Raw genomic sequence first — 27,180 nt, forward strand, 5'->3', positions numbered from 1 at the left:
ATTTTGTTAATAATTTTGATTTCTCTGTGCCCTTGACCAGTCCATGCTATGCGCCTCAGAACTCTGTGCAGATTAGTCAGTGGAAATCGTAGTACCTCGTACTAACTCAGAATATGATCTTAGTGACATGATAAACAGATTTTACTTGAGAATTCCACACACCATATTCGTCCTCTGTTGGCAACTGAAAAAAATCGCAGCTCACCGCTATATCACAGACTATACACACACACCATAATTATTAATCTGTTTTATCATCGTAATCTGTTGGCAACTGAACAACTCGTAACTCATTGCCATAATCACAGACTATCGCAGAGGAGTTCTCCACGGCAACAATTTGACGTACAGAGTGGTCTCCACCTCCAAGCTTAATGACTCGCAGAGGTTCTCCCTGCACTATGTCCCATACCACCACATAACCCTGTGTAACAGATGGAAAATAAATGTTTATACTTCTAATTAAACAAAATAATACAGACTTCAACCCTACTCTTCAGTATAATTCTAATCTGCATTTCCATGTCTTTGGGTAAAATATCATAACTAATGTTTTGCCAAAGGCAGAAATTGAATGCCTTTGAAAGAATTTGATTATAACATTCACACTCACCAATCAATATACCACACCAATTGGTGTGGTGTATTGACTATGATTCACAATATGGACTGCCAATGCAATGTTTACATTTAAATTCAATGATAAAGGCTCAATAACCCCTACATGCACTTAAGTGATCACAAGGTTGTGGGTTTGAGTCAAAACATGGCCATGTTGTGTCCTTAGGCAAGGCACTTAATCCTGTTTGCTTCACCCCACCCAGATACAATGGTAAGCTGTTAGGGGTTGCCATACTGGGGCCGTTGTTGTTGACAACCACATGGTATGATATATCCTAGCGGCAGCAGAATAAATGTGAAGCGATTCGAACAAATTGTAAAGGTGCCATAAGAATTTATATTTATTTTACATAATTTTGTGTTTCTTATTACACAATGCGCCACATTTACTACTGTCGTTGGAGAGAAATGAAAGCCTGGAAATGAACTCATGACCTTATCAAACAAACAAACAAGCAATTAAACAAGATGTAGCAAATAGCTTACCTGTCCCCCAGTAACCATCAGTCTATTAGATAATGTCACCACACTGCTGCTACAACCAGGATCCTGCAAAATGGAACCGAATAATAAATTGCAAACATGTTGCGAATGCTCAACTTCTCCTTGCAATTGTTGCAAACGAAGCGAACTGCTCACCACAAGTATTCCAGGGTGGTTTTACTGTTTTTATTGTACTGCTAATTTGTTCTAATGAGGGACTTATAGGTGTTTTATTTCACATATTTGCTGCAAATGGAATGATATGTCTATGGTGTGCACTTCTCAGTTGCAAGTCCCTGAGTTTTTGTTAATAGTTTATGGAATAATTGTGGCCCACATTATTTGAGTAGTAAATGTTTTCCTCAGTCTTCTTTTCTGTGGCAAGGAAATAAACAAAATTTCTTGCTTTTTAAAAATAAAATAATTTATGTGGTACAATAGCTCCAAAAATGGAATGTGTAGCCTTCCGGAAACAAACAGTTTATTTTAGCCCAAAGTGATGTTTGTACTCACCATTTGAATAACATGCAGCAGCCTTCCTCTTCTTCGTTTCCACACACACAATCTATTGTCCATGCCAACGCTAATAACATGATCATGGCTAAGTGTCACTGATAATACGGTACTGATATGACCACGTAATCTGTGTACACAACAACCAGTCAATGTGTTCCATAAACACACTATGCCATCTGTTGAACCACTTGCTATAGAATACGGAGTAGCCTAGAAACATACAAGATACAGAGAGTATGAATTGGATTATCAAACTTTGGAGTAACTCTATTATCACTACCACCAACCCAACCCTAACCCTGACTCTGACCCTAAAACTACCACTTGCTATAGAATACGGAGTAGCCTAGAAACATACAAGATACAGAGAGTATAAATTGGATTATCAAACTTTGGAGTAACTTTATTATCACTACCACCAACCCAACCCTAACCCCGACCCTAACAGTAACCACTTTTATCATGTATTGTACGTTTTGGTAGAAATTGATTACGGCAATCAATTTGTGATTGAATCTTTAAAGATTGATGGTTTTATTATTTAGTGCTTTTCTATACCTGTATATGTAATTGCATAATGAGTTTGAAAGTTTTATATTTTTTGTAATATTTTGTATGCTTTATATATTGCAAAAAATATGCTATTTGGCCTTTGGGCCCCAAAGTTATTTTTTAATGAAACTGAATCTACTTTTTAGTCCTATTTGGGTATTCAAATCTATATTTTCTACTTTTCAGTATTTCCTTCCCTCCAACCAGTTTAAGTTAGGCCATGTGGCGCAATCATTTTCTGCCCTCAACATTGATAAAGAGGAGCAGCTAGGGATGCATGATTGTAGCCAGGGGTAGCGCAAGCACAAAAAATCAAGGGGTCCAATTGAATTTTTCTAGACCCTTTGGTACCTGCAAAACCAACATTTAAGGGGTCCGATGAGAATTCAAGGAGTCCATCTGTCCAAAATTCTAAATTTCAGAACTTGTCAAATATTCCAGTGAAATTATTAGTGTTGTTGGCCTATGGTGATTCAAAAGATTTACTGTTCTTTTTATTTTTATATTTTTAATTGATGATTTATGCCTCCGTGCATCGTGAAATTAAGGAGTCCATACAGTTTTTATCGGAACCTTTGGTCACATTCAACTTGAGATTTAAGGAGTCCAAAATGGGCGAAATAAAAAAATAAGGAGTCCCTGGACGCACAAACTCCTTAAATGCGACCCCTGATTGTAGCTTACCTTGTCAACATATAGTGATGTGACACTTCCTGTATGCGCCCTCAAGGTGAATAGACATAATGCATCCTCCAAACGATACACCTAAATAAGAATTGAGCAAATAATGTTTGTTACCATGCATATATGACCTACACACACTTAGCTCACCAGCTACTTGTAACAGTCTCTTAAGAGCACTGGATAATAATCATAACTGCATAATCTTCCACATGAAGAGTGTGAATTTCAAATGGGGTTACCTAAATGGGCGACTCCATTTGAAATCTACACCATGACAGCATAGTCTAAGTTGATGTTTCAGTAACGTAAATGTGACGCAGTCTGAGAAATCATTCACATTATCAATTTTTTACAATTCAAATTTTTTGTTCAGAAATAATCAGCACACTTTCCGCATTCCAAATTGTTCCATCAAATGGAATTTTATCTTGTGACATAGTGTGCAGGTTTGGCGATTTTTCTTGGAACTATGATTATCTTATCATTCAATAAAAATATACTGTAAGTTGAAAAAGTGGATTCTATGTGAATTGGTCTTCCAAATTTGGATCTTTTTGGACATATATTAACATAAGTGGACCTGTTGGTAGATTGAGGTGGTGGTGAAGTCTGTACTTACTTTGAGTGTATGGTCCTGACTAGCAGTGATGACATGGTCCCTAGAAACCTGCATGTCATTAATAGGTTGCTGATGAGCCAAAACTGACTTGAATAATGAACATATTATTGAACCACCCATTGGCAGAAATTCTGTCGCTGAGTTACTCCTTGTTACCCCTGTGGAAACAAAACAAAATTGTGACAATTAGAATTTGGTAATTTATTGCTGCACTACCAGATTCCTATTGCTGCCACCCCCTGAGGTACCTACCTACTTCACTGGTACTCTAGAGTAACTGTGTGGATACTCTAGAATACACACATCCAGAGTACTGGATTGGTACTGCACTGGTACATTAGAGTAGCCACAAAGTAGCTAGGCAGAAGTGTACCAGAGGTTAGCAGCAATAGGTATTTAAAGTTACTGCGGTTGTTACCTTCAAATTTACATAACAATAACCCTTCCCTTTGTATTATACAGATGAGAGAAGGTGATATATATTGCCATTTCATTGCAGTGCAAATCTATTATTTCCATGCAATGGGCACTATCCAGTGTGTGGTAAATTGTGCAAGACACTACACAGGTTATATAGGGATGGTTTATGGTAATCTTGACATACATTACACTGCCCAACACAGTTTTTGGTGACTTTGGTTTGAGACTTGTTTTTAGGTAATTTGGTGTCGCTGATTTCAAATATAGCATTATTTTTTTGCATATCACGTCAAATTTTCACTCTATGGTATACCCCTATTTATATGAGAGGACCAGACTAAGATTACTAGCAGGAATGTATATTTTAATATCAAAATGTTGTTATTACCTTCATGGAAGCCTACTCATAATTAGCCTAGTATCTTGACAGGGATTATACATCCAGCTTACAAAATATAGCTGTCTCATAAATGATTGAATATTCTTAGTCATCCAGTAGTTGTAAACAGAGTTTGTAAATAAATCTGATACTGGAAAGCTGTCTATTAAATCCCTCAATCAAGTCTTGACAATAGGCTAATTTCATGTAGGCTTACATGAAGTATAGGCCAAAAAGACAAAATATTCTTCTACCTACCTCTATGATCCGTCATAAAATCACTTAGCCTCGCATGCGACACATGCACTGAATGATGGGATACCAAGTCCAAGAAATCAATGGTCCCATCTAGCCTTGCTATCACCACACGGTTACCTATCATACACATCTCAGTAGCACCAATATTTTTATCATCATAAAATCCCAGTAAAAATCCAGTATTTGTGTCCCAGATCTGAAAGAATTGCAACAAATGTCAAAGATGATGGTATGCAAATGCGAACATTTCAACAAACAAACTCAAGAACAAACTGTGATTTGCATTATAGAAACATAAACATTGCAAATGTCTGCACATATGTGATGCGATCAACTTAAAATCAGTCGGAACTCGGAAATATTAAATTTTCAGTTTCTTATGGGATAGTAAAAAGCATTTACAAATCCAGATTTTGCAGAAAACCCCATTGAAATTGAACAACCAGTTCCACAGATATGAGCAATTAAAGAGTTTCCAAAACAACAGAAAACAAAAAGAAATATTTCCTTTCTCAAAATCAATATTTCTGATTTTGCTTGATCGATCGCATCACATATATGGCTATGCAAGTTATCAGCAAACTGGTATCACACGAAGATCACGACAAGTATACTCTTATAAAAACAAATGGGTTATTCCAGTTAAAATCCACACACATCCCAGCTAAAAGACATGACCTTAATCTTCCACACAGGGAGTGCAAATTTCAAATGGGATTGCCTAAATAGGTATCTCCAATTGAAATCTACAACCTTTTTTTTATATGAAGGTCATGTTCTCCATAGGGGTGTATGGATTTCAATAGCCCAATCTGAAGATCATTATTTTCCCTCATGAACAACTTACAAACATGTGTGATTTCTTCTTTCTAATCTGTCTAGAGTGAAACAAGCCAAGTCTGAAGCATTGCCCATAATTCATCTCAACAACTATCGCCATGGGCACTACTGGTCAAATGATCAGCCTTTAAAAGAACTATTTTGATTGGTTGCAAATAGGGTATATCATGTATTGAGCCAATCAGAGATATGGTAGTCAGTAGGGTTGGAAGGGGAAAGCACTGGAAGCTAACAGCTCTATTTGATGAATTGGATGATTATATCATGTAATTAACCACTCAGGGGCTCTGTACGACTAAGAAAGGCAGTAGTGACTTACCTCAATTCTACCGTTTCTGCAGCCAACCACCACCAATTGATCACTACAACATAAGCACCATACCGGAGGCAATGGTCCATCATGTACACCTGTCATACCCCGATTATGAATATCCTCCTCACTTCCCATCCTATGTAATGTGTCCTCATCAAATGAAAACCTCCCATAATTATTATGGAATGCAGAGTCTGGAGTCATGACCAAGTCTGGACTCTTTGGGCTATTATAACCTATTTCAAATTTGGCCCAGTGCGGGGAGGAGCGGTTTGACATCATTGAATTTGCGCTCCACGCTCGCTGGCGAAATGCTCCCTCGTCCTCTTCAATCGTTGATAAGTTTTGTGAATTCCTATTTGATGTTGGAGGTGAGGGGTAAGCCGAGTCTGATTCATGATCTTTTTCAGAATGATTTGTGTGTGAATCTACAATGCTTTTAAAATTGTAACCACCTTGACTGATGGGATCAGGGGAGGACTTTGTGGTCCCTGGAGAGGATTCTGTATACACTGGACTTGAGCTTGTACGTGATATGTCTGTGTTATCCCATGATGAATGGCCACAGAAGTCTGTCTTGATTGCACCAGCTAAATTTGGCTGATCAAATAACGTCCCTCTGTTACCGGGACTACAGTCTGATTGACTACCATCCCCTCCTGCCCATGCCAGTTCTGGTCCTGAACTGTGTCGCTTACGAACAGATCCTCCACCTGAAACGCTTGAGGTACTTCCTTTATAAGATCTCCTTGGTTTAAGGTAACTGCAAAAATCAACAAAAGAATAGAAATACTGTAGAATTCTATCTACAAGCTAAACGAGGGCGATTTTTTAAAATAAAGAGACAAAAGGCAGACACCCTCTACAAAAGCATTATTTGGAGTTTGAGCAACTATATTAGTGATACAGGCGGCTGTATAAACATTTACTTTTATAAAACCAATCTATTATAATGCTTTTGTGGAGGGTATCCGCCTTTTGTCTCTTCATGCAAAAAACCTTGTGGGGCATATTATATGGAATTCCACGGAATATAATTCCATTTTTTCTGTGCAACTTGAAAACTCAAGGGCAGAAGAAAGTCATTTGATAGAATAAGTTAACATGGTCACTTACAGTACTTAAAGACCCATTCAGTGATCCTAGCGCAAGTGTAAATAAATTAAAAATGTTTATAAATTGCTAAAAAGTGACGGATTAGTCATCAAATTGTCATTTGGTATTTTTGAAATGAAAAATTTGGCAAAAAAACGAAGAAAACAGCAGTATTGATGAAGTTGAAGCCCCATTCAAATACATGTAGCTAATTTATATACTGTCAGTATATAAATACCAGATTCATGTAAAATGTCTTATTTCAGCTGAACCACTAGCAGGCTATGTTAGCACATCTAAGGCAATGACAAAGGTACCAGAATCTGAATTTTGATGATTTTTACGATCGTCTGGATGAGCAAATCACTGAATGGGCCTTTAATCACTTTTGAATCAACACTACAGTTGATGTATTATCTACTACATAGTATATGTGGGTAGACACCTATCTGCAGAAATATTTGTAAACACCTACTTATAAGTCTAATAGTCTTTTATCTGTATCCAGAGTGTTGGATTATTTCTTTATGTATTTATTTATTTTTTGGACTCCTGGCCATTTGTTAAAGCACCATATCAGAGACTTCTTGTACATATGTATGTAAAAAGGAAGACTGAAGCTCATGTTTGCTGGTATCATGTTTTACACAACTTTAACCGTAATATAGCAATACTGTGGAAGGTAGGTATGTTGCCCATGGGAGTCGACAATAAGTGAGGGGTGCATTACAGAAAAGAGAGTTTGCAGGTCCGAACGCTGTACCGGCATTGGGTGAATTCAAGGGCACAGGGATGGAACATTTCAATCTATGTGTTTACCACCCAAAAGAAATGTTTGGCAGAATCATCCAACTTGGGACTAACTGAGTACTAACCAAAGTGTGTTGATTGCTCCAGTGAAGCCAACATTTTTTTCAGCCTTATTATATATTGTTAAGTTTCTGTGGAATTGGTGCCCTGGAATGACTCACCTGGGTCTATCAATAGTTAACATACATTCCCCACTTGCTGGATTCCACATGCGTATTTCACCTCCAAGACAACAACTGACTACCCAAGAACCCTCACTGAATAGGCACTCTATCTCCTGTAGTCATAGGATAAATCAACATTAATAATTAACATATATTCCCACTGATAGGTGTATCAAGATAATAGTCATTAGGATTCCAATAATGTATAGATTCATAGTTGTTATTTGAAAGTGCAGTGTCATTTCTGGTTGAAACTATAGCTTGACAAATATACGATGTACTGGAACAATTAGCTCATAGATCAAGAGTAAAAGTTTAGATTATAATGCCACATCCTCCACACGTACATATTTGTGTACATCCATATCCAAACGATGCACTTGTCGGCTGATACATGTGTCTCATTTTACAGAATAGCCAGAATAAATACAAGAGACTCATCTCAAGTGGAGTTCACTTCAAATCATCCCCAAGTTACATGGTTTGGGAATGTTCTATGTATTCCTAAACCATGTGACTTGGAGATGATTTGAAGTGAACTCCACTTGAGATGAGTCTGGTATTTATTCTTACCTATTATATAAAAGGAGACACATGTAGCAGCCGACAAGTGCATCCTTTTGATATGGATGTACACATTTTAGAAAACTCTTCCACTAATCCACACACAATTTGATTATTAACACAACATTTTACAATAATAATAACAATGATAATGATAATGATAATGATAATGATAATGATAATGATAATGATAATGATAATGATATTAATAATAACACACACTAAACATTGACCAAATTAGGTCTCCAAGCGCTGTTTATATGAATGACAAAAGATACAAAAGAAGACATGTTACACCAATCCTAATTAATACATAAATATAAAGATACCACACAAACGCACCTGAGTATGTCCATCCAGCACCCATGGGACCGCTTCAAACGCTGCCCGCACTTTACTAATAATATCAGCATGCTTGCCCTTCTTATATCGAGCCATTCTGATCCTCTTAAGGGCCACACATTTGAATAACAACATGATAAGTATAACTAATGAAGCACCGCTAAGTATGCCCAATGCCATGGTTACGTAATAGTCCCATACAGAGGCTTGGTATAAAGGAACAGTTCGTATTAGGCCTTCTTTTTCCATCCAATCTGCTGGCATATCTGGATCCTGTAGTTTCAATCAAGATAAAAATTACAAAAATAAATAAGACAAAGACGAATGTTGCTTTAACATTAAAACAGTTATTACTTGTTTCATAATTTGCTTCCAATTGAGCACTTTCACACAGCTGGCATTAATTAGGGTGCACTTTGTGGTACTATTTGGGTGAATGATGTATATAAAGCAAGAATTACAAGATCCTATTCAAAATGCTCGAGGCAATCTTGCTTGTTATTTGTATTACTACCATTATTCATCAACCATTCTAGGTCCCTTGGTATAATGTGTAACGCCCTTTCTGCTTTTGTGGTGGAGGGAGAGGGAAGAAGAAAAGAGCATGAAGAGCAAAGTTGTTTTAGTTTTTCTGCCCGATTTTTAACCACAGACCCCTATGATAGCAAACCACATGTGGCGACTTGGCCAGCTAATGTTTTTGTGTGTATGTGTGCTCTAATTTATTGCATTATTACATCATATCATGATGCTTGAGCTTGCAGTCTCTTTGTTCTGTAGTATATTTGTTGTGCTGAAGTTTTTTGTAGCAATCAGGGGGTTAGGGTTAATTAATATGCTTGTGTACCTTAATGATACTCAATACTGGAAGAAAAGAGGGAAGAGAAAGGAAGAAACATAGGAAAGAAGGCAGGCAGCATGTAATCAAATTAAAGAATGGAGAGAAAAAGGACAGATGGATGGAGAGGATGAAAGGAAGGAGAGCAGGAAGAAAATATTTAGCACTGCACCAAAGAAAGTTAAGTTTGATTTCAGGTAACACAAATCAAACAGGGTGCATCCATGCCTGTACTCACCTGTGGAAGAATGTCTAGACGGTAGTCCACATCTTGATACCATTTAACAGCTTTATCAGATTCCAGTTGATGTCGCATTGATATTGCATCTTTAGGATTTATTACCATGCTCAGATCTATAGGTGGTAACACACTGATGTATCTACAAAGTAATTGGAAATAAAATTGGTTGGTTTTTAAAGTAATATTGTGACATGATCAAGTTAATTCAGCATTATGATATTGTACAATGAAAACACTTATAAAACATATTACAACTCTTCCTATACCTCTGTACAGGAGTCAACCGTTGTTAATCCGTGATGAATCCACACTTGTACAGTAGCGTATACACGTGAGCGTGTAAATTTGTCATGCCTGGAACCTGGCGCATTTGCAAGGCTGAGTGGCAATGATTAACTGACATTCCTCATGAAATAATTCTTTGAATTATACAGTCTTTAGCTTGTTTTCGTTGTTGAAAGGGATTCAATCATGTTTCATCGTTGTTCATCACCGTTTAACAACTCGCGTCCGGTGATTAGGCCCCATATTTCCCAAAACAGCCCCTGAGAAAAATATATGTCAATGGCTAAGGTACACAGGAGGGCTACTTTTTGTAGAATCTGTTCATAATAGCCCTCGTAAGCAAAAGGTAATTTGCGCCTTGCAAGGGCGAAAATAACAGCCTTTCTATCAGGACGCTGCTTTGGAAAACAGTAAGTTCTTGTATCTTTCATAGGGTATGATGAGCTCTGCTCTGATGCCTTAGGACAAAAATCACCACCGGCTCCATGATTTTATTCGAAATGGGTGACTTCAGGTGAATTATGGGTGTGAAAAAACGCCTGTCGCCTATTTGTTTTCACCCTTTAAGCTTTGCCTGTACCTACCTTCCTTTCAGGCTAATATTATAACAACCAAACAACTTTTGCCAGTGCCACTCTGGTAATTTCCTCCATAACAATTTGTCCATCCGTCTTGGGAAACTCAGTCCTGCAAAGCCTTGTTGATAGGAATACCCAGATTCTTTGTCTACACCAACCTTCCCAGAATCCTTTTCTGCACCAACCTTCCCAGAATCCTTCTCTCCCTCTACATGGGGTTGGATTTTCAGTTTGCTGTTTGGCATGAGTTTTGGATTTGGGTCACGATGCAGAGACTGAATGTCATTGACATCCAAAGGTAAGGTGTGATTGGTACGATTGTCGCGGAGATGATCAACAAGGCCAGCTTTGTACATAAACATGAGGGTGAAGAGAATCCATAGAACAGTAGCAGTCTGAAAATGAGGTTATATACAAAAATTGCATCAGTTTTGGTGGATCATCTGGATGTTAGTGTTGCAAGCCTATCTACATGTGACACTATCAGATCCAATCTGACAGTGTGTCGGTAGGTATAATATTTTGCAGTAAACCTTTGACGAGAGTGTATTTTAAGCGTACATCATGTATTTACTGCTTTGAAACAAACTTTGTCTCCGATTGGCTGCTGAGACGATCTGCTGTTGCCGAGTGGAAATTTATGAATGAACTTTGCGCCGTAAACGTTGTTAGCTACGACTTTGCAACATCATGGTAGTATGCGCTTGTCAAAGGTTTACTGCAAAATATTATAATGAGCCAATATTTTATCAAAAAGTGCTGAATTACATTGTGAACTGTACAGTCCCAAGAACAGAACAATAATTTAGCGATTTAATTTTTCAATAGCAATTACCAGTACAATCATTGGGAAAATACTGGCTGTTTAACTGCAACACAGTAGTGAATGAGGAACATGGTGGTGATGGAGTTTTGGAAAAACATTGTTAATTTCAAAATGTGATTTTTTTTCAGCCAGTTGGGAACCCCACTTCCTTATAAACGCAAGTGCCATTGAACTACGATAGAGGGTATAAATGTAGTATTTACTTACAACTTGGATCAGAAAATATAAGAAATTAGTATATTTGTTGATCCTTTGTTTTCAAATACTAAATCAACTACCCTCTAGTTTTTCCCTTTGTTCCTTGTAAAGCACTTCTGAGTAGTACTGAACCATTTCGTAGCACAAAAATGACAAATATTAGCGATTTTATATTTTTAATATTTTTTTAAATGTCACATATCTAAATCATTATGATAAAGTTTGTATACAAATTACAAAATAAATCATTGTTAAAAAATACATATTACCATTATAAAAAAAAATCTTGACAAAAATAAATACTCATCTTACCATTATAAGCCTCTGCATCATGCGTGTGCTAGCCCAGAAATATATGATCCTCAATCTCCGTGGTGTCCTACGATGCGTCATCACCGATGGCATCGCTCGCATCTTCCCCTGCTCTAACTCTGGGTCATCCGGCGATGGGATCTGATTGTTTATAAGCGCCATGTGATGAAGGGAACGAGGTGCTGATTTTGAACGGGGGATACGATTCCCTATGTTGGCAGCGCTGTAGGTTTGACTCTGCTCAGCTATATTTTCATTTTGTAGTTCTTCTTGAATAGCATTCTTATGCAGATCTGAAAGCTAATGGGAGTTGGAAACAAAAAGTGATTATTTTCTTTAATTTTGATGCATATATACAAAGGTAACCTCATTAAACTAAGATTGATGCCTGGCATTCTGTGATAAAATCAAGCAAAATGAGTCATTTGATGGGCAAATCCGTTTCAATTTTTAGGCTATTTGCAGACATTTCCCATTCTGCCCAGACCCATAGATTTTGAATATTTAAAAATCTGATCTGCTGTCAGTCCAGGCTATTTCGGATTGTTGGGTTGCCTCGCAGGACATTAATTTCAATTGTATCAGAGAACTATAAAAATTGGTTCAAGATTCACTAAATACTTCCAAATCAGATTAATAAGATTCACCATGTCCCAAATAAAATTAGTTGAAGAGTCACAATGTTCCAAATAAAATAAGGACAAGATTGATCCTGCACAGATTTGTTAAACCCGCTGATTTGACACCAAGATGCTTGATGACCTTTAAGGAGGATAAGTTCAAGACTACCATTGACACCTAAAATAAGAGGCCTAAATGACGTACCTCCATTCTCCTGATATCAATTGACAACACAGATACAAAGTAGACCATCTGAAGGAAGAAATCTGTCAGGAGACCCACCAAAGCAAATAAACAAAATTCCTAAAAGGAGAAAAACATATCAAGAGCATTAATAATCAAATATGAAAAGGATACTTATTCCTTGTAGTAAATAATTTTGTTCAGTTTAATACTATATTTAAAAGGTCTGGTTCCTCAGTTGTTGCATATGTTGTAGCAATTTTCCAGATATTTATGTTTATGCATGATTCCTAATGAATTTCTGTGTCCAGATTTTAGTTGTCCACCAGACAACCATCACGGTAAAAGCTGTTGTATGCTATAAGTTTTGATTAGTTCAGAAGACCAGATTACCACTGTTTCGCTGCTCTCATTTATTTTTTTAAATTTAGGGGCTACTTTTGACAAATATAGCCTTTGTAATTAACTTTCGGGGTCTACTTTCAGGATTCCAGGGGCTAAATACCCTAAATCCCCATTTACTTAAAAGAGCCACAAGCCTTAAAATAGTTTCCTTTTAGGGGCTACGTTCTATTAAATCACCCCTGTAATTCAATTTTTGAGGGCTACTTTGGTATTTTCAGGGCAAATCGCCCTTAGCCCCGTCTATTTTGAGCACTGAGTGACCATGTAAATATTATGAAGTCCATTCTTACCTGAATAGCTGGAACAAAGGTAAAGAAGCCAAAGATGACAATGAGTAATTCAGTGCACAAATTCTTGGTGATAGACCAGCCTTCTTTACTCAGACCTGAAATAAAACATAAGCTGTTAATACTACTACAAAATCATCCGACACAGATCCTTGACTTGCTAGTCATCATTTGAATGTCTGACTCATGTGTAGTATACATATGGAGGTTGTACATGCACATGCTCAGTACACGCAAATGATCACTTGGCCATCTTGTTAAGATTGATAACCACCAAATATGAATGCATATACATTTGCCAGTTGTCACATTGCAAAGGACATTTTATCACACAAGACTAAAGAGAATGCTATAGCAAAATTTTAAAGTGAAATTTGCATCATTTTCTGCTGTTCTTATATATATTTAAATTTGCCATCACTGAAATTTTCAGAAAGCAGGACTGTCCCTCTTTTTCACTTTGGAAAACCCCAAATGAGGGACAGTTCCTCAAAATGAGGGACAGTTGGCAGGTCTGCTAAAAAAATGAAGGGCACGATGGCTCAGTGGTTACGGCCTTGGACTCATAATCCGAGAGCTTGCTCGACGTGCGTGGGTTCGATTCCCCGTCCCACCACCATGTGGCGCCCTTGGGCAAGGCGCTTTGCCTCGCTTGCCTCACCCCACCCAGGTGCAATGGGAAGCTGTTAGGGGTAGTCACAGTCGTTGTACTGATGGACCCTGCGCCACTTGTAGGCTGCAAACGTGGTTCCGACATATTCTAATGACGGCGGAATAAATGTAAAGCGCTTTGAGGCTGTTTACGGCATAAAGCGCTATATAAATATCTACTTTTTTTTTTTTCTAATGACAAGATACAACAGACTTGATAAAGACCCAAGATTTTTTTCCAAACCAAGGACGGAAAAGATTTGATACAAGACTAGCACTCACCTTGAGCAATTCTGCTCTTAACTGCCAAATGAACAGGGGTGGACACAACAGACTTGGTAAAGACTAAGATGTTCTCAAGACCAATGATTACCACAAGGTATGGAAAGATTTCACTGTGGGTAAAGAACAGATCACATAGCATAAAATCAAGCATTGTGATGTTGAAACAATATATATATCAACATTTAAGGGCAGAGTAATGGGAGAGAACATGGACCTTTTTAAGCATCATTATTTCTGAATTGTATCTCCAAAGTATATAAAACTATACATTTTTGGAAAGGAAATGAGTCAAGGAATCCCATGAGACGTCAGATTTTTTTCAAAAATCTCAATTTTTGATAAAATCACAAAAAATCACTTTTTACCCCAATTTTTTGTGACAACTTAAAAAAAATCAGTTCGGAGTAAAAAAAAATCAGTTAGCTTTTAATGAAGAAGAGACATGAACTTAGGGAAGGTTTTTTATTTTTTGAAATTGTCTCTTTTTTGAAATATTGACAAAACATGTGAAAAAGCAATTTTGTCATTCTATTCAGCTAAAAATTGCACGTAATGGTGTATATTTTTGTTTAAAACAAATATTTTGAAAAAATGAGAAAACCTTCCCTAGACTTTGATGTACTCTAAACAATAGTGCAAAAAGTTTACCTTTTGCTTGCATATTTTTCGAGTTATCTTGTCACAAAAATCGTGCAATATTGTCAAAAGTGAACTATGAGAAATCGATGTTTTAGTAAAAAAATGTCAAAATTATGCACAAAATATCCTTATATTTTAAAACGGCAAGACTTTCACGCTTGTAAAAGCTGTACCTGGTGCATGGTCATAATATGCATCTTTTTGCCACATTGAATTTATAATGTCTGCTTTTAGTGCGCCAAAATTCAAAATAATTAAAAAATCTAAGTGGCATTTTGACTGCAAATTTGTGTTTTGTTTACACCGCATTTGCGGCGTTAAAAACATACCGAATGCGCATTGATCTGCGTTGGACATACGCGCAGAGAGTTGCGCGTGGCTCACGTGACGCGAATCGTAGCAGTAATCACAATATTTCGCGATTCGCGCATTTCTGACTCATTATTTCCGCCAATTTACTAAGCTGTCTTGAGCCATGTGACTTTTTAAAGTTGAAGAGAGTGAAATAAATCAAGCAAAAATACGTGTAAATATTAACAAGTTGTATTTTATCAGTTTCAAGTAAAAGAATACAGCTTAGTGTTGATAAATATCAAGAAATCTCAAATTCGGGCGTGGACGAATGTGTCTTCCATTACTCTGGCCTTAAACCATTCTTTTAATATCTAATTTTTGTATTGTTATGATCTACAAATCCAATATTTATACTTTGTTGGACTTATCAATGGCAAGACTCATTTAACATCGTGGGTTGATATAGAATGGCATGCACACAGTTGGGCGCAGCACCTACACTAGTTGTGTTTTGCGTAGTGTGTCTGGCACATGCTTACGTGAATTCACACGGGTGTAAGTCAGACAAAGTAAAGGTCATGGCATTATGCTTGGGGCTTTAGACACAAGTTTACCTCTCTGATTTCTAGGATATATCTCTTGAAAAAATACCATACCAAATTTATGATTGATTTCGCCCATTGCCACTCTACACTGGTATTGCCAAAGATCATTATATCACTCGGACCGTACATAAATTCTATATATTTTACCACCAACCAATGCTGTTTGTGTTGCCTAATGTTTCTGCACATAATCTGAGTCTGAATTAATAAAAAAGAATAGTTTTCGTTAGACATCACTGTCAATCAGACTTCCCATGGCCCATGAGTGGTTAGTAAAGTGGGTAAAAAGGAGGTTGATTCATCTGGTGTCTTCATCATAAAAAATGGCGAAACATTACAGTACTTTTTACAAGGCAAAAAGCAACTTTTCTATGCATTGTTGACATGGTGCCTTCAGGAAAGAAAGTTTCACATTACCAAGACCTAACTTTGGATATGGTTTGTATGTTTGAAGGTGCAAAATTGTTTTACGGCCACATTCAGTAATTTCAATCATCACAAGAATTTGAATAAGCAATTGTTTCCAAGTTTGATTGACAGGTGACTTAGACGCAAACTAGTATTTTTATCTCTGGCTCCGATTAAGACATATATAGCTTTTTTGGGAAACGTTTGTAAGACAACCCTTCTTTTGCCTAACACATGTTTGTTGTGTTATGTTCCTGAAAAATGTTGCTCTTTTAGAGGGGAAAATCTTACCTTCCACTTAATGTGGGTGTCAGACCAAAAAACATACAGATACCAACGGATGTTGACAAAGACATCATCACCATGACAACAGCAGCAAAAGCAAGACCCAGCTTGGACTTCACCATCTCAATTTTCTCTGTAAAGGTACATACATATGCAAGCGTTGATTGGGCTATGACCTTAATCTTCCACACAGGATATATGAATTTCAAATTAGGTTACCTAAATGGGGAACTCTATTTGAAATCTACACTCTGTTGACTACTCTTAACTGGCCTTACAGAGGCATGATTGGATTTTTCATGTACTGATTTCTATCTTAGATTGAGGTCTACCATTAAAACAATGTTTCCAAATTTTGAGTTGTTTTGCGCCAGCTTTTTTTGATATGAGAATCAAAAACGTGTATAACAATGCCCTATAGGATAGCAGATATACGACCAGTGTGGTAGCCACAAATCACTACATTTTTGTTCACACCATTTAAACAAAAATATCTTGGGCAATAAATTTCACTTAGATAATGAGAAAAATATGAGCTTTCTTCTGATACCAAAATCTCAAACTGTCGATCAGGTCAAGGACCTTTAACTAGTCAATAGCAGAAACATTTTACATCCACCTCCTCCAAATACATCTTCCCTTTGCATTGTCAAATTCTAATTTATGGGTTATAAGCAAATTGCTAGACTTACTGACTGAGAAGTAGATGTACAGCAACAAAAGTACATAGATGAATATCAGGGGAGAGAGTTCCAGCAAATTCCTTCGTTCCTAGGAAGAAAAAAAAGTAACACAGTGTCAATTACTTTGATAAATGAAACAGATTACAAAGTGATAATAATAAGTACCAAATGAGCGCAATGCCTGTTTTATTGTAAGATCCATGTGAACCAAATTTCACACAATTAGCCTAAGTCAATCATCTGAAATGGCTGCTTACTACATGTAATACAATAATTCATTTTCCTGCATTATTATTTTTCTTGTTGTTGTTTTATTGTTTTTATTGTTTATGTGGAAGATAATTTAATAGCAAGTAAGATACGACATTTTCGGTCTTGTTTTCGGGTACCTGACCAAGATTTCACTACCCAGGTAAGAGAATCAGCATCAAGTTACCCCCCCCACTGCACCACTTCATTGTTGCTAAGTATTTCTCCCCAGATACAATCCTGCAATACTTACCCTGTAATAAATATGCACTATCTGTTTATTGTCCTTGATATGTTGGGATGTTGACACGTCGATGTCGTACTTCTCTTTCAGAAACTGGCGAAGTTCATGCACAAAACTATAGGATTACCAGAAGATAAAAACACATGTTAGTTACTTAGGTGACCAGAAAGAAAATAAAAATTGTTCTCCAGGCAGAGGAACTTGCCAAGTAGGGCTGGTTGTGATTTTTTATCATTATTTTTGGGAAGAGGCTAAATGACTTTAAAAAATCACAGAAAGCGTGAAAATATGCACTTTCTTGCAAACATATTTTGAAAATTTTCTAAAATTTTGCCAAAAATTTAAATAAAAAACAATCCACTTTGGTATAACTGAAATTAATTACATATAACTAAAAAAACCTCACAAAACACAAATCGTGGTCAGTCCAGCCCATAGAGTAGCGTTTGATGATTTTATATGACTTATGTATATGACTCCATCATTGAAAGTTTTGTAAATTTATTTTGGTAATAATATTTAATAGTCTTCTATAAATTCCTCAAATTTATTAACCATGCATAAACTTATCACAAAATAAAGACTAATTGAATAAACACATGACTTTCTTTTTCTTTTGTCCTCTTTTGAAGTGAAAGTAAAAGTATGAAGTGTCCACAGCATGTTTATCTGCATTTCAACCAACATTACTTTCTGTTCTTTTATATCACAACCAATACACAGGATTTCATTTACCTCAATGTTATTTACTTGTTTTATCTTAAAAGTGAGCAGAAAATGTCAAAATGACCCCATGAGCAGGGACAGGCGATTTGCGCGGAAAAAAATAGCAAATTGCACGGAACTTTTTTTTCAGTGCAAATCATGTATCCCTGCCCATAGGAAAAAAAATAGCCAATTGCGCGAAAACAAAGTTCCGCGCAAATCGCCTGTCCCTGCCCATGAGACACATTTCCCATGTTATTCTGAGATTCTTGACTATAATATGAATGTAAAGATGGCAATATGTTTTCCAAAAAAATAAAAAATTCTAACAAATGGCAAGTACCCAAGAGCTGTCTTTGCTATAAACTTTAGATTGCAAATATGTGAACTGTGAACTTGTCATATACTGATGCACATATATACAATTGCACAGCCTAACTATTTACAATCAGAGATGCCACTCAGTTTGACTAATGAAACTGATGAAAGTGGTGAAAAAGATATGAAAAGATGTGTGATTTATGGCTAAAATCTTCAAAGCAAGTTGAAAAATAAAAACATGAAAATTGGGCCTTACAAAGTGCATTTGAATAAATCTAATAAATGTTTTTTTTCTGTACCTTTCATTATAGGATTGTAGCACCATAGTGACTGCATAGACAATCTGCCTCTGCCTGCTGCGTAGGTAAAAACGATGAATTCCTGTATACTTTGATGGCACGCCAAACAACAAATCTGAAGAATAGATGATATAATGAAGTATGATTATCATTTATTTTGTTTATGATGACTATTAATATCAACAGATAATTCTCATTGAATGCGCAGTATCCACTTCACACAATTTATTCAAGGACCGGTCTCTCCCAAAATACTTCATTACAGTAAGAAATACAGGGGATCCTCATACTTTTTAGACCCCCCCACCCTTATTCATTGTGTCTTGGACTTTGGTGGATTGCACCATTCATATGTGGCTACATCCATCTCATTTAGTTGTGTCATGGTTAGGAGGAACCAATGTCATTTTCTGAATAGCTTTAAACTTTCACACAACTAGAATTGTAAAATAGGAAAAAGACCAAAAAGGAAAGAAAAGTGAAGGGAAATGTAAAAATCTTAAGTATATTCCTCCAAACGGAACAAAATTCCCCAAAAGGAACGAAATTCCCATCCATGTGCATATTGAACAGTGCGGTTGCATGTTTCATAAGGGTACAGTAGTGCTAGCAACTGATACAAAGTTAAATATCATCACCTCTGATGCTGTAACATTACCTTTGGTACTAGGCCCAGTATCCATGGCCTGTCCTGTATGACGGAAGATAGTTTCCACTAGCTTTGGGTCATTCTGGAAGACATTCTTGTCCCTCTTCCAGACATTAGCAGGTGATAAGACAAGGCAGTTATGTTTGGGCAAGATCTCTCTCTTTTTGGGCTCGCTGGCCATTTGCACATACAGACAAAATGAACGCACTCCTTTCCTGGAATAAAAACAAACAATGATATAAATAATATATTTCTACTTCGCAGAAGCCATCTCACAGCAAATAAACCAAATTTGGAGTGGAGTGCAAATTATTTAAGATGGGTATAGTATAGGCAGCATTTGATTTATATAACATTTGAAGGTTATTCCAAGTTTGGTCTTTACCAGGGTTTCAGCCAGGATCCAAAATTACCCGTTCAGCCTTCCCCAGATCCGATGGCAGTTCTGACCTGGGATTCATCACATTTCGAAAATTTACTAATTCATATTTGGCAATATCAAACAAATATCGACTGTTGTACTACATTCCGATTGTGATTATTATTTCTTATAGACATTTAGAGGCTTTTAGTTGATGATTTTACACAAATTTAGACTATTTACAGGAAATAGTACTATAAATTCATCTCATCTGGGATTTCATGCGACGGGTTAAACAATCATTTTAATTGCTTGTCCATAAGTGCCTGACCAAACGATGGGTTGAGGTATTTTACACCTGTCTACTTTTCAGATTGATAGTCCAAAAGATGGTCTCACATTGGTCTTTACACTATGCCCTGTTTGCCAAATGTCATTTCTACTATTTCTAGGCTTTCTTACCCATTAGTGGCAACAAAGTTCTCTATATCCTTGTCAATATCCAGAGCTTTGTGAAGAGGTGCCCGGAACGCATCTTCTGGTACCATCCCACGTTGCCATGGTGACACAGTTGCATTGATGATAAACTGCTGAATGTATCCCACAGGTGGCCCAGAAAACTACACAAAGGAACACAATCATTGTTACATGCAAACTTACAATTTGGTTGCCTAATTGGATTACCTAACTTAAAAAAATAAATTGGTGACTTTTTGATGATTTGACCAAGGATTCACCTGAAAACTGTTATTTTTGGGTAACCCTGAAAATATTCACACACAATTGTTTATTTGAAAATAATGAAACATTTTTTGTTGGAGTTGAATGACCGTGACTACTCCGACACGCCTTAAACATACATGTATTAGTATTGGTTTCTGTTTTCAATCAAACAAACCATTTGCCACCGAACTAAAAAACAAAAATAATCAAACAAACCCAACAAAGCCTGGGCATTTCCGTTCCAACTTACCAGTCATTTGGATACAAATTGCCATCCTAAATTTGACCTTTGACAAAAGAATGGTCCAGTTCCCCTGCCCAAATCTGTCCCTCCTTTACAAGCACCCAACACACACACACCACCCCCACAAACATCAATTAATAAGTTAGTGTCTTACCCATCTAGGCTGGCCAGTTCCCCCTTCCCAATTCTCTCCTTCTACTGGTCCTGTACGTGGGCGTCTTGGTGGTTCTTGATAGTGGTGTAATGGAGTGGTGTACTCTATTGGAGCAGTGCCAGGCAGTGGCAGGTTGAACATGGGATAGCTGCATATAGGACACAAGAATTGAATTAAATATCATGCATTTGCATGTACATCAACCAAGGCAATTTTGCCTTGGTGCCCTCAGCCCTAGCTACATTGTAGGATATTTAGTGATTACAAGTATGATAATAATGATAGTATTTTAGTTTTCTTAATTGTTAATTTTATTCACAGACTTGCCTGTGGACAAACTGATGAACTGACTTCGACTTAAAACTGGCACCATTTTGTTATTTTTACTACCGGGTACTATATGGAGCAATGTATTAATTATTGTTAAATTGAAATAGACTTTCTAAACTGTGTGAAATTGACCTTTGGAAGTTGTAACCAGGTTTTTAGGTCATACTCAGTCTGTTCAACACATTGTTCTGTTCATTATATGGTACATGTCTAGTTGTTTTTGCTGGAGAAAAATATAAACACTTCATTCAGCATGAATAAATTTGCAAACCTGAATGAACTTTTTGTGTTCCAGTGATCAGATTCTAAAATTTTGTCATTTGGATGGAAGGAAATGTTGTTATTGGGATGGAAATTTCAATTCAAGAAACACATCAAAGAAACTGTGGAAATAAACATCAAAAGGTTCCCCAAGTAAAGAAATTTAAAAAAAAGTTCATGTACCTTAGGCCATCTTAAAGCCATAATGTACGATCTTCTAATATGAAATTGGTAATTTTTTTTCAAACCTGATTTTTTTGCATATTTGTAATGTTTACACATGTGCCAACTTGCACCTAAATGGAATCGGCCAAATTTGTTGTCTTTGTAGGTCAACAGAGCAAAGTTCGACATAATTTTTTTATCATAATTGAAAAATTATGATAATATGTCCTCCCATAGAACTGCGTGTTAAATTGTCAAAATAACCAGTGCGATTTCTTTCACTTTACCTTGTTATTTCAACCTAAAATGGACAGCAACCCTTCCCGTCAGTTATTACTAATATTATTTCAACATTTTGAATTAAGAATAACAAAATCTAAATTTGACGGAAATCGTACATTAAGGCTTTAATTAAATCCTGTGTCTCAAAGCTGCCGCGCGTGTTAGTAAAATTGTGCACATAGTCCTCTTTGAAAATCAAGACATTCATTTTTTTTGTGTGTTTTTATTTATTTTTTTAAAGAAAAAGGCGAAAATAAAACTCAAAATTTGTATTCGATCATAAGTTTCAGATTTTTTTGCAAATTTTGGACACGAAAAACAATAAAAGAGAAGAATAATAGATTGTAGCAGTGACTTTATTTGTCTACTATTCCAACAATTTGCAACATTGGGTAATTTATGTACAAAATTCTTGTCTGAAATCCTGTACGGACATATAAAAATATAAACATAAAAAAAATACAATAAAAATAACCGCATTCGGCATTAGGTTTTCAATTTCTCACAAGGATTTAGCATTACCTTACAATCATAGATCATTTGGTGTATGCTTACAATTAAATATTGTCACCCTTACCTGCACACTAAGACCACCACTCCAACAAAAGCTATCATAAGCTGAGGATAGCTAGCACAGAAGTGGCCATGTTTGTAGAAGACTTGCTCCACCAGTTGTTGTACTCTATGGTGCACCATCTTGTATAGAGATGCTGGTGGAGGCTCTTCTGGTGGTACTCTTATGCCATATTTGGTTGGGCGTACCAACGGTGGCTGATGGTTACCAAGACCACCAATCAATCCCGTATCATGCATGTATCTGCAAGTAAGAATGAACATACAATACTTGTAATGTATTTACCGTAACCACTCAAAATTTTTATTTCAGCACAGACAACAGTTCGTCAGCCTGCTACGCTAATTGCAGGCTGACAGAATTGCATGAGACAAGACTCCAAAGAATTTAAGAATCAAGCAACCAACCATCTAAAGCATGTGCACCACCATTGGTTATTCCTGTGGTTATTCCTTCATGTAATTTTACACGAAATTAGGGTTAGGGTTAGAGTTAGGGTTAGTTTAAAGTTAGGATTAGGGTTAGGATTAGGGTTAGGATTAGGCTTAGGGTTAGGATTAGGGATAGAGTTAGGATTAGATTACACGAAATAATTACATGAAGGATCGACCCAACCATTCCTGTTTGTTTGCTTTGGACAATATTGCTACAGATACAAATAACTCGATCCAGGGGTCGATTTAGAAAATAAAAGTTACATGCACCACTGCAGATTTTCCTTGAATATGGGCTGAATATCACACAGGGGTGTGAGAGGCCACAGACCAAAAATGAGGAAAATCACTAAAAACAGCGTAAAATCAGGGTAAAAATGCCAAATATGGGCTGAAAATAAAAGAAAAACGCATAAATGTTGGCAACAAAAAAAGAGGAAATCAGCTGAAAAGAGGAACTCTCACATCCCTGATCACAAAATTTTGCATGCACAGAACCAATGTTGCATGAATCTGTGCATGTAAAACCCCTCTAAATCGAACCCTGACTCGATCTAATACTAAAATAGACTATTCCCATGTTTCCTAACTAAAATAAAGTCAAAAATGGCGACCAGTGCGTGAGATGAGCATCTTATTTTAGGCTGACGATTATGTCAGCTCCGGTAAGGAATGATCGCATACCCCGGTACCTATTTTACGCTCGTCGTGTAGTGTACCAGGTTTGTTGATTTTTTAAATTAAAAAAAATAATAAAAACTAGATGGGCCGCGGTTCTCGGATGTAGCGGTTTTCGACGCACAGCGTCGACCGAGATGCCTCCACCAAAGGGAGCAAGGTGGCACTCACAAGTTGATACAAAGCTTCAAGCCTAAAAGAGGAGACTGAATTTGACCTTAGATGACACTTGGATGCCCCAAAACAACCTTCCAATGACTCCTGGGTGACCCTGGATGACCTTCAAAAGTTTTGAAGAAAAGACCTTCCAAAAATTTATAAAATTGGTAATAAAATTACCCACCTATCCTGAAAATCTGAAGTCAATCCGCCCATCCATGCCCGAGATATAGCATCCGGACGGAAGCACGGAAGCACGGACATTGCAAAAACAGTATGCCTCGCGGTGGAGGCATAAAAATCAGATTTTTTTTATTTAAACCGGATTTTTTTTATTTAAATGTATTTTTTTTATTTTTTTTTATTCCAAGAACTGCTATACCCCATTATGAATTCAAAAGAGACCAGTGGAATGCTAGACATATACAAATGTATGCGCAATAGTAGTCATTGTGATGTCAACGCCGCCATCTTGTGGGTACGGAGTGCCTTGTTGCTAAGATCAACGCGTTGACGCTTGACTGAAGAGGTGCGCGTTACGCGCTGCGACTTCCGCGTAATCGGGGGTGTAATGTCTAACGCATGACATGCAGAAGTAACTGCAGTACCCACAAGATGGCGGATCCCGCGGAAAAGGCTGACGGCCTCTATACTAGTATCAGGTATTGACAAAAATTCAAAAATTGTTTTTACATACTTTTCAAAGTAAAAATTTGGCAAAAATCATGTGGGAAAACCTGTTGAATTCTGCACCTTGAAGATGAATTTTTAGCAATTAGATAAAGTGACATCATAGAGCAGGGTTCCCGTTAAGGTTTTAAAAATGTGCGTCCGTAATGATGCAAGTTTGCTGACGAGGTTGCAAAAAATTGTGTCCAGACAGATTTTTGAGCGTCCATCTGAAATTCACGATTATGACGATACACACGTACCCCGGGTCTACACCTCATCAAATGTTGATTGTTAAAAAAAAAACATCTCCATTCGCTATGATAATTTTTCTCATTACTGTGTCAGTTTTGGTCCAAACGTGGTCAAAAACAAGTGCAAAAACATGAGCAAAGTCTGTCAATCTTGAGCAAATTTTCGTTCAGACTTTTACTTCCGTGATTTCTTTTTAAAATTAACGTGTTGATGATGCTACAAAGCTAAAACACGCGCTGCCACAAATAATACTGAAAAAGGGTTATCATTTGGATTTTGTCTTTAAAATTGCTTTTATTCATCGTAATAATAATACTAATAAAGGAAACCTAGATTATTTATGAGAAAATAAACTTAAAATATTAAAAATTGAATATTGTCAGGTTGTGATAAATAATTAAATAAACATTAACCGCACATTAGCGGCACATGTTCAGTCCAGCATGCTTGCTTGTAAACAAATCAATCGGGACTTCCCCAGGCCATCAAACAGCGATCGTTCGGAAAGCATGCTAAAAGTGCACGATTTCCTGACGTTGCATTTACAAATATTGCAGAATTTACTTCAATTCTTAGCAGGTGGGTCAAAATTTTGGGGCTTTTATTATCTTAAAATATAAAGAATAAAATTTCTTATTTTTATCATCAATTCATGATAAAATTTCGAAGTTTTGTCTGCGTCCACATGCATGTGACATGGACGCAAAATACTTGATTAGCCATGTGAACTTGCGTCCAAATTTGTAAAATACGCATCTGGATGCAATGACGCACACTAACGGGAAGCATGTCATCTGAGGTATTTCAATTGTATCCAAAAGTTGTAGAAACGTCATCAGGAATGAAGTAAAACAGTCAATTCACTGCTACATGTATAGGGAACCCATAGTCATACGGTACCGTACTACCGTAGTAGCTCTGCACAACGGTATGGGATGAAGTGTATTTAAAGCTAGTGCAATGCAATTGCATTTGCATGGTTTCAATTTAGAGTTTGCACTAAAAAATACAAGGCTCCTGTAGCTTAAATAGTTGCATGTTTGACATAAATCATAATATTAATTACACAGCTTTGAGCTTCTACTTCTTGCCTAAACTCCTATGCTTGAAATTGTAATTAATACTCCCATTGGCCATTTGATTTGATTATTTATCCAGAATAAATAAAAATTCATTAGCACATGATCCACATCAGCGCACCCAAACTGAGATGGCACTTCAGTGCAAACTTAAATAGGGCAGAACCAATACGAAAATGTCATACCGATAAATGAAGTGTCTGTTAAGACTGTTGCCCATGATTTTTTAAGTTTGTGTTGCGAACTATTATTTTCACTGCTCCGACCACACAGATTCAGAATAAAATTTAGTTCAAGCTGCAAGCATCCCCCCCCTGATTTTTTCAATGTAAAGTGTCTCTGGCCAGTAGTAAAAGTAAAAACGGTTACTATGGCCGGAGTTCAGGGCTATTTCGAGCATGCATGTATTATACTTTAATGACTTTTAGGTGCAGAATTATGAAGACATGCAATGTATAAATTGATATTTTGCAGAGCATGAGAGGGTGTAACATACAAAAATTGGTTAAGTCAGTATCTTTTTACCTTGGTAGCTTGCTGGTATCTTAAACCAACAACGTCATTCCTACATAATCCTCCTACAAATACTCCGACAAACTTCAAATAGTAACGCTAAATGAGTGATTAAATAATGATGAAATCGGAAAAATTCACGAAGCGCGACATGTCGCCATTTTGAATCGTTATGCTGTGCAGATTCCGTTATTCTTTTCAGCACCAGAACGTTCCTATTTTTCTAATCAGAGGATGTCGGTTGCGATATTTTTTATATTACTTCATGTGGTTTACAGTTGATTTTTCAGGAAAAAAGTGAGTTTTGTTTTATTCCGTGTTATTTTTTTTAAATCAAAATTTACAAATACGAAATACAATATACGAAAGAAATATATCGGAGACTGTTTTAAAGTACGGTCTGACTGTCAGCTCCCGAATCATAAGGCTAGGGGGGTCTATATGGGGGACACTATATATGGCCCATACACAATCCCCCCCCCCCCCCCCTATGTTGACGCCTATCCTAGCTTGCCAATGATATAATGTCAGTCGGCCAAGCAATGTCC

General features: G+C 36.8%; 1 protein-coding gene across 1 annotated transcript; it reads right to left on the minus strand.

Annotated features, from left to right (window-relative positions):
* Window positions 1-71: 71 nt before the first annotated feature.
* Window positions 72-26,798, minus strand: LOC140151254 (sterol regulatory element-binding protein cleavage-activating protein-like). The gene is made up of 24 exons (XM_072173525.1): window positions 26,645-26,798; window positions 22,849-23,088; window positions 21,234-21,381; window positions 20,575-20,732; window positions 19,761-19,966; window positions 19,103-19,217; window positions 17,787-17,892; window positions 17,294-17,372; window positions 16,608-16,734; window positions 14,368-14,480; window positions 13,438-13,532; window positions 12,764-12,862; window positions 11,939-12,238; window positions 10,609-10,997; window positions 9,737-9,878; window positions 8,661-8,933; window positions 7,752-7,867; window positions 5,692-6,448; window positions 4,533-4,728; window positions 3,476-3,633; window positions 2,857-2,937; window positions 1,618-1,830; window positions 1,108-1,170; window positions 72-424 (listed from the first exon to the last, which is right to left on the minus strand). Exons 2-24 carry the CDS (start codon window positions 23,082-23,084, stop codon window positions 242-244), a joined length of 4,353 nt encoding a protein of 1,450 aa, XP_072029626.1. The 5' UTR covers window positions 23,085-23,088; window positions 26,645-26,798; the 3' UTR covers window positions 72-241.
* Window positions 26,799-27,180: the final 382 nt, after the last annotated feature.

Source organism: Amphiura filiformis, chromosome 4 (genome assembly GCF_039555335.1).
Source record: "Amphiura filiformis chromosome 4, Afil_fr2py, whole genome shotgun sequence".
In the NCBI taxonomy this organism is placed as follows: Eukaryota; Metazoa; Echinodermata; class Ophiuroidea; order Amphilepidida; family Amphiuridae; genus Amphiura; species Amphiura filiformis.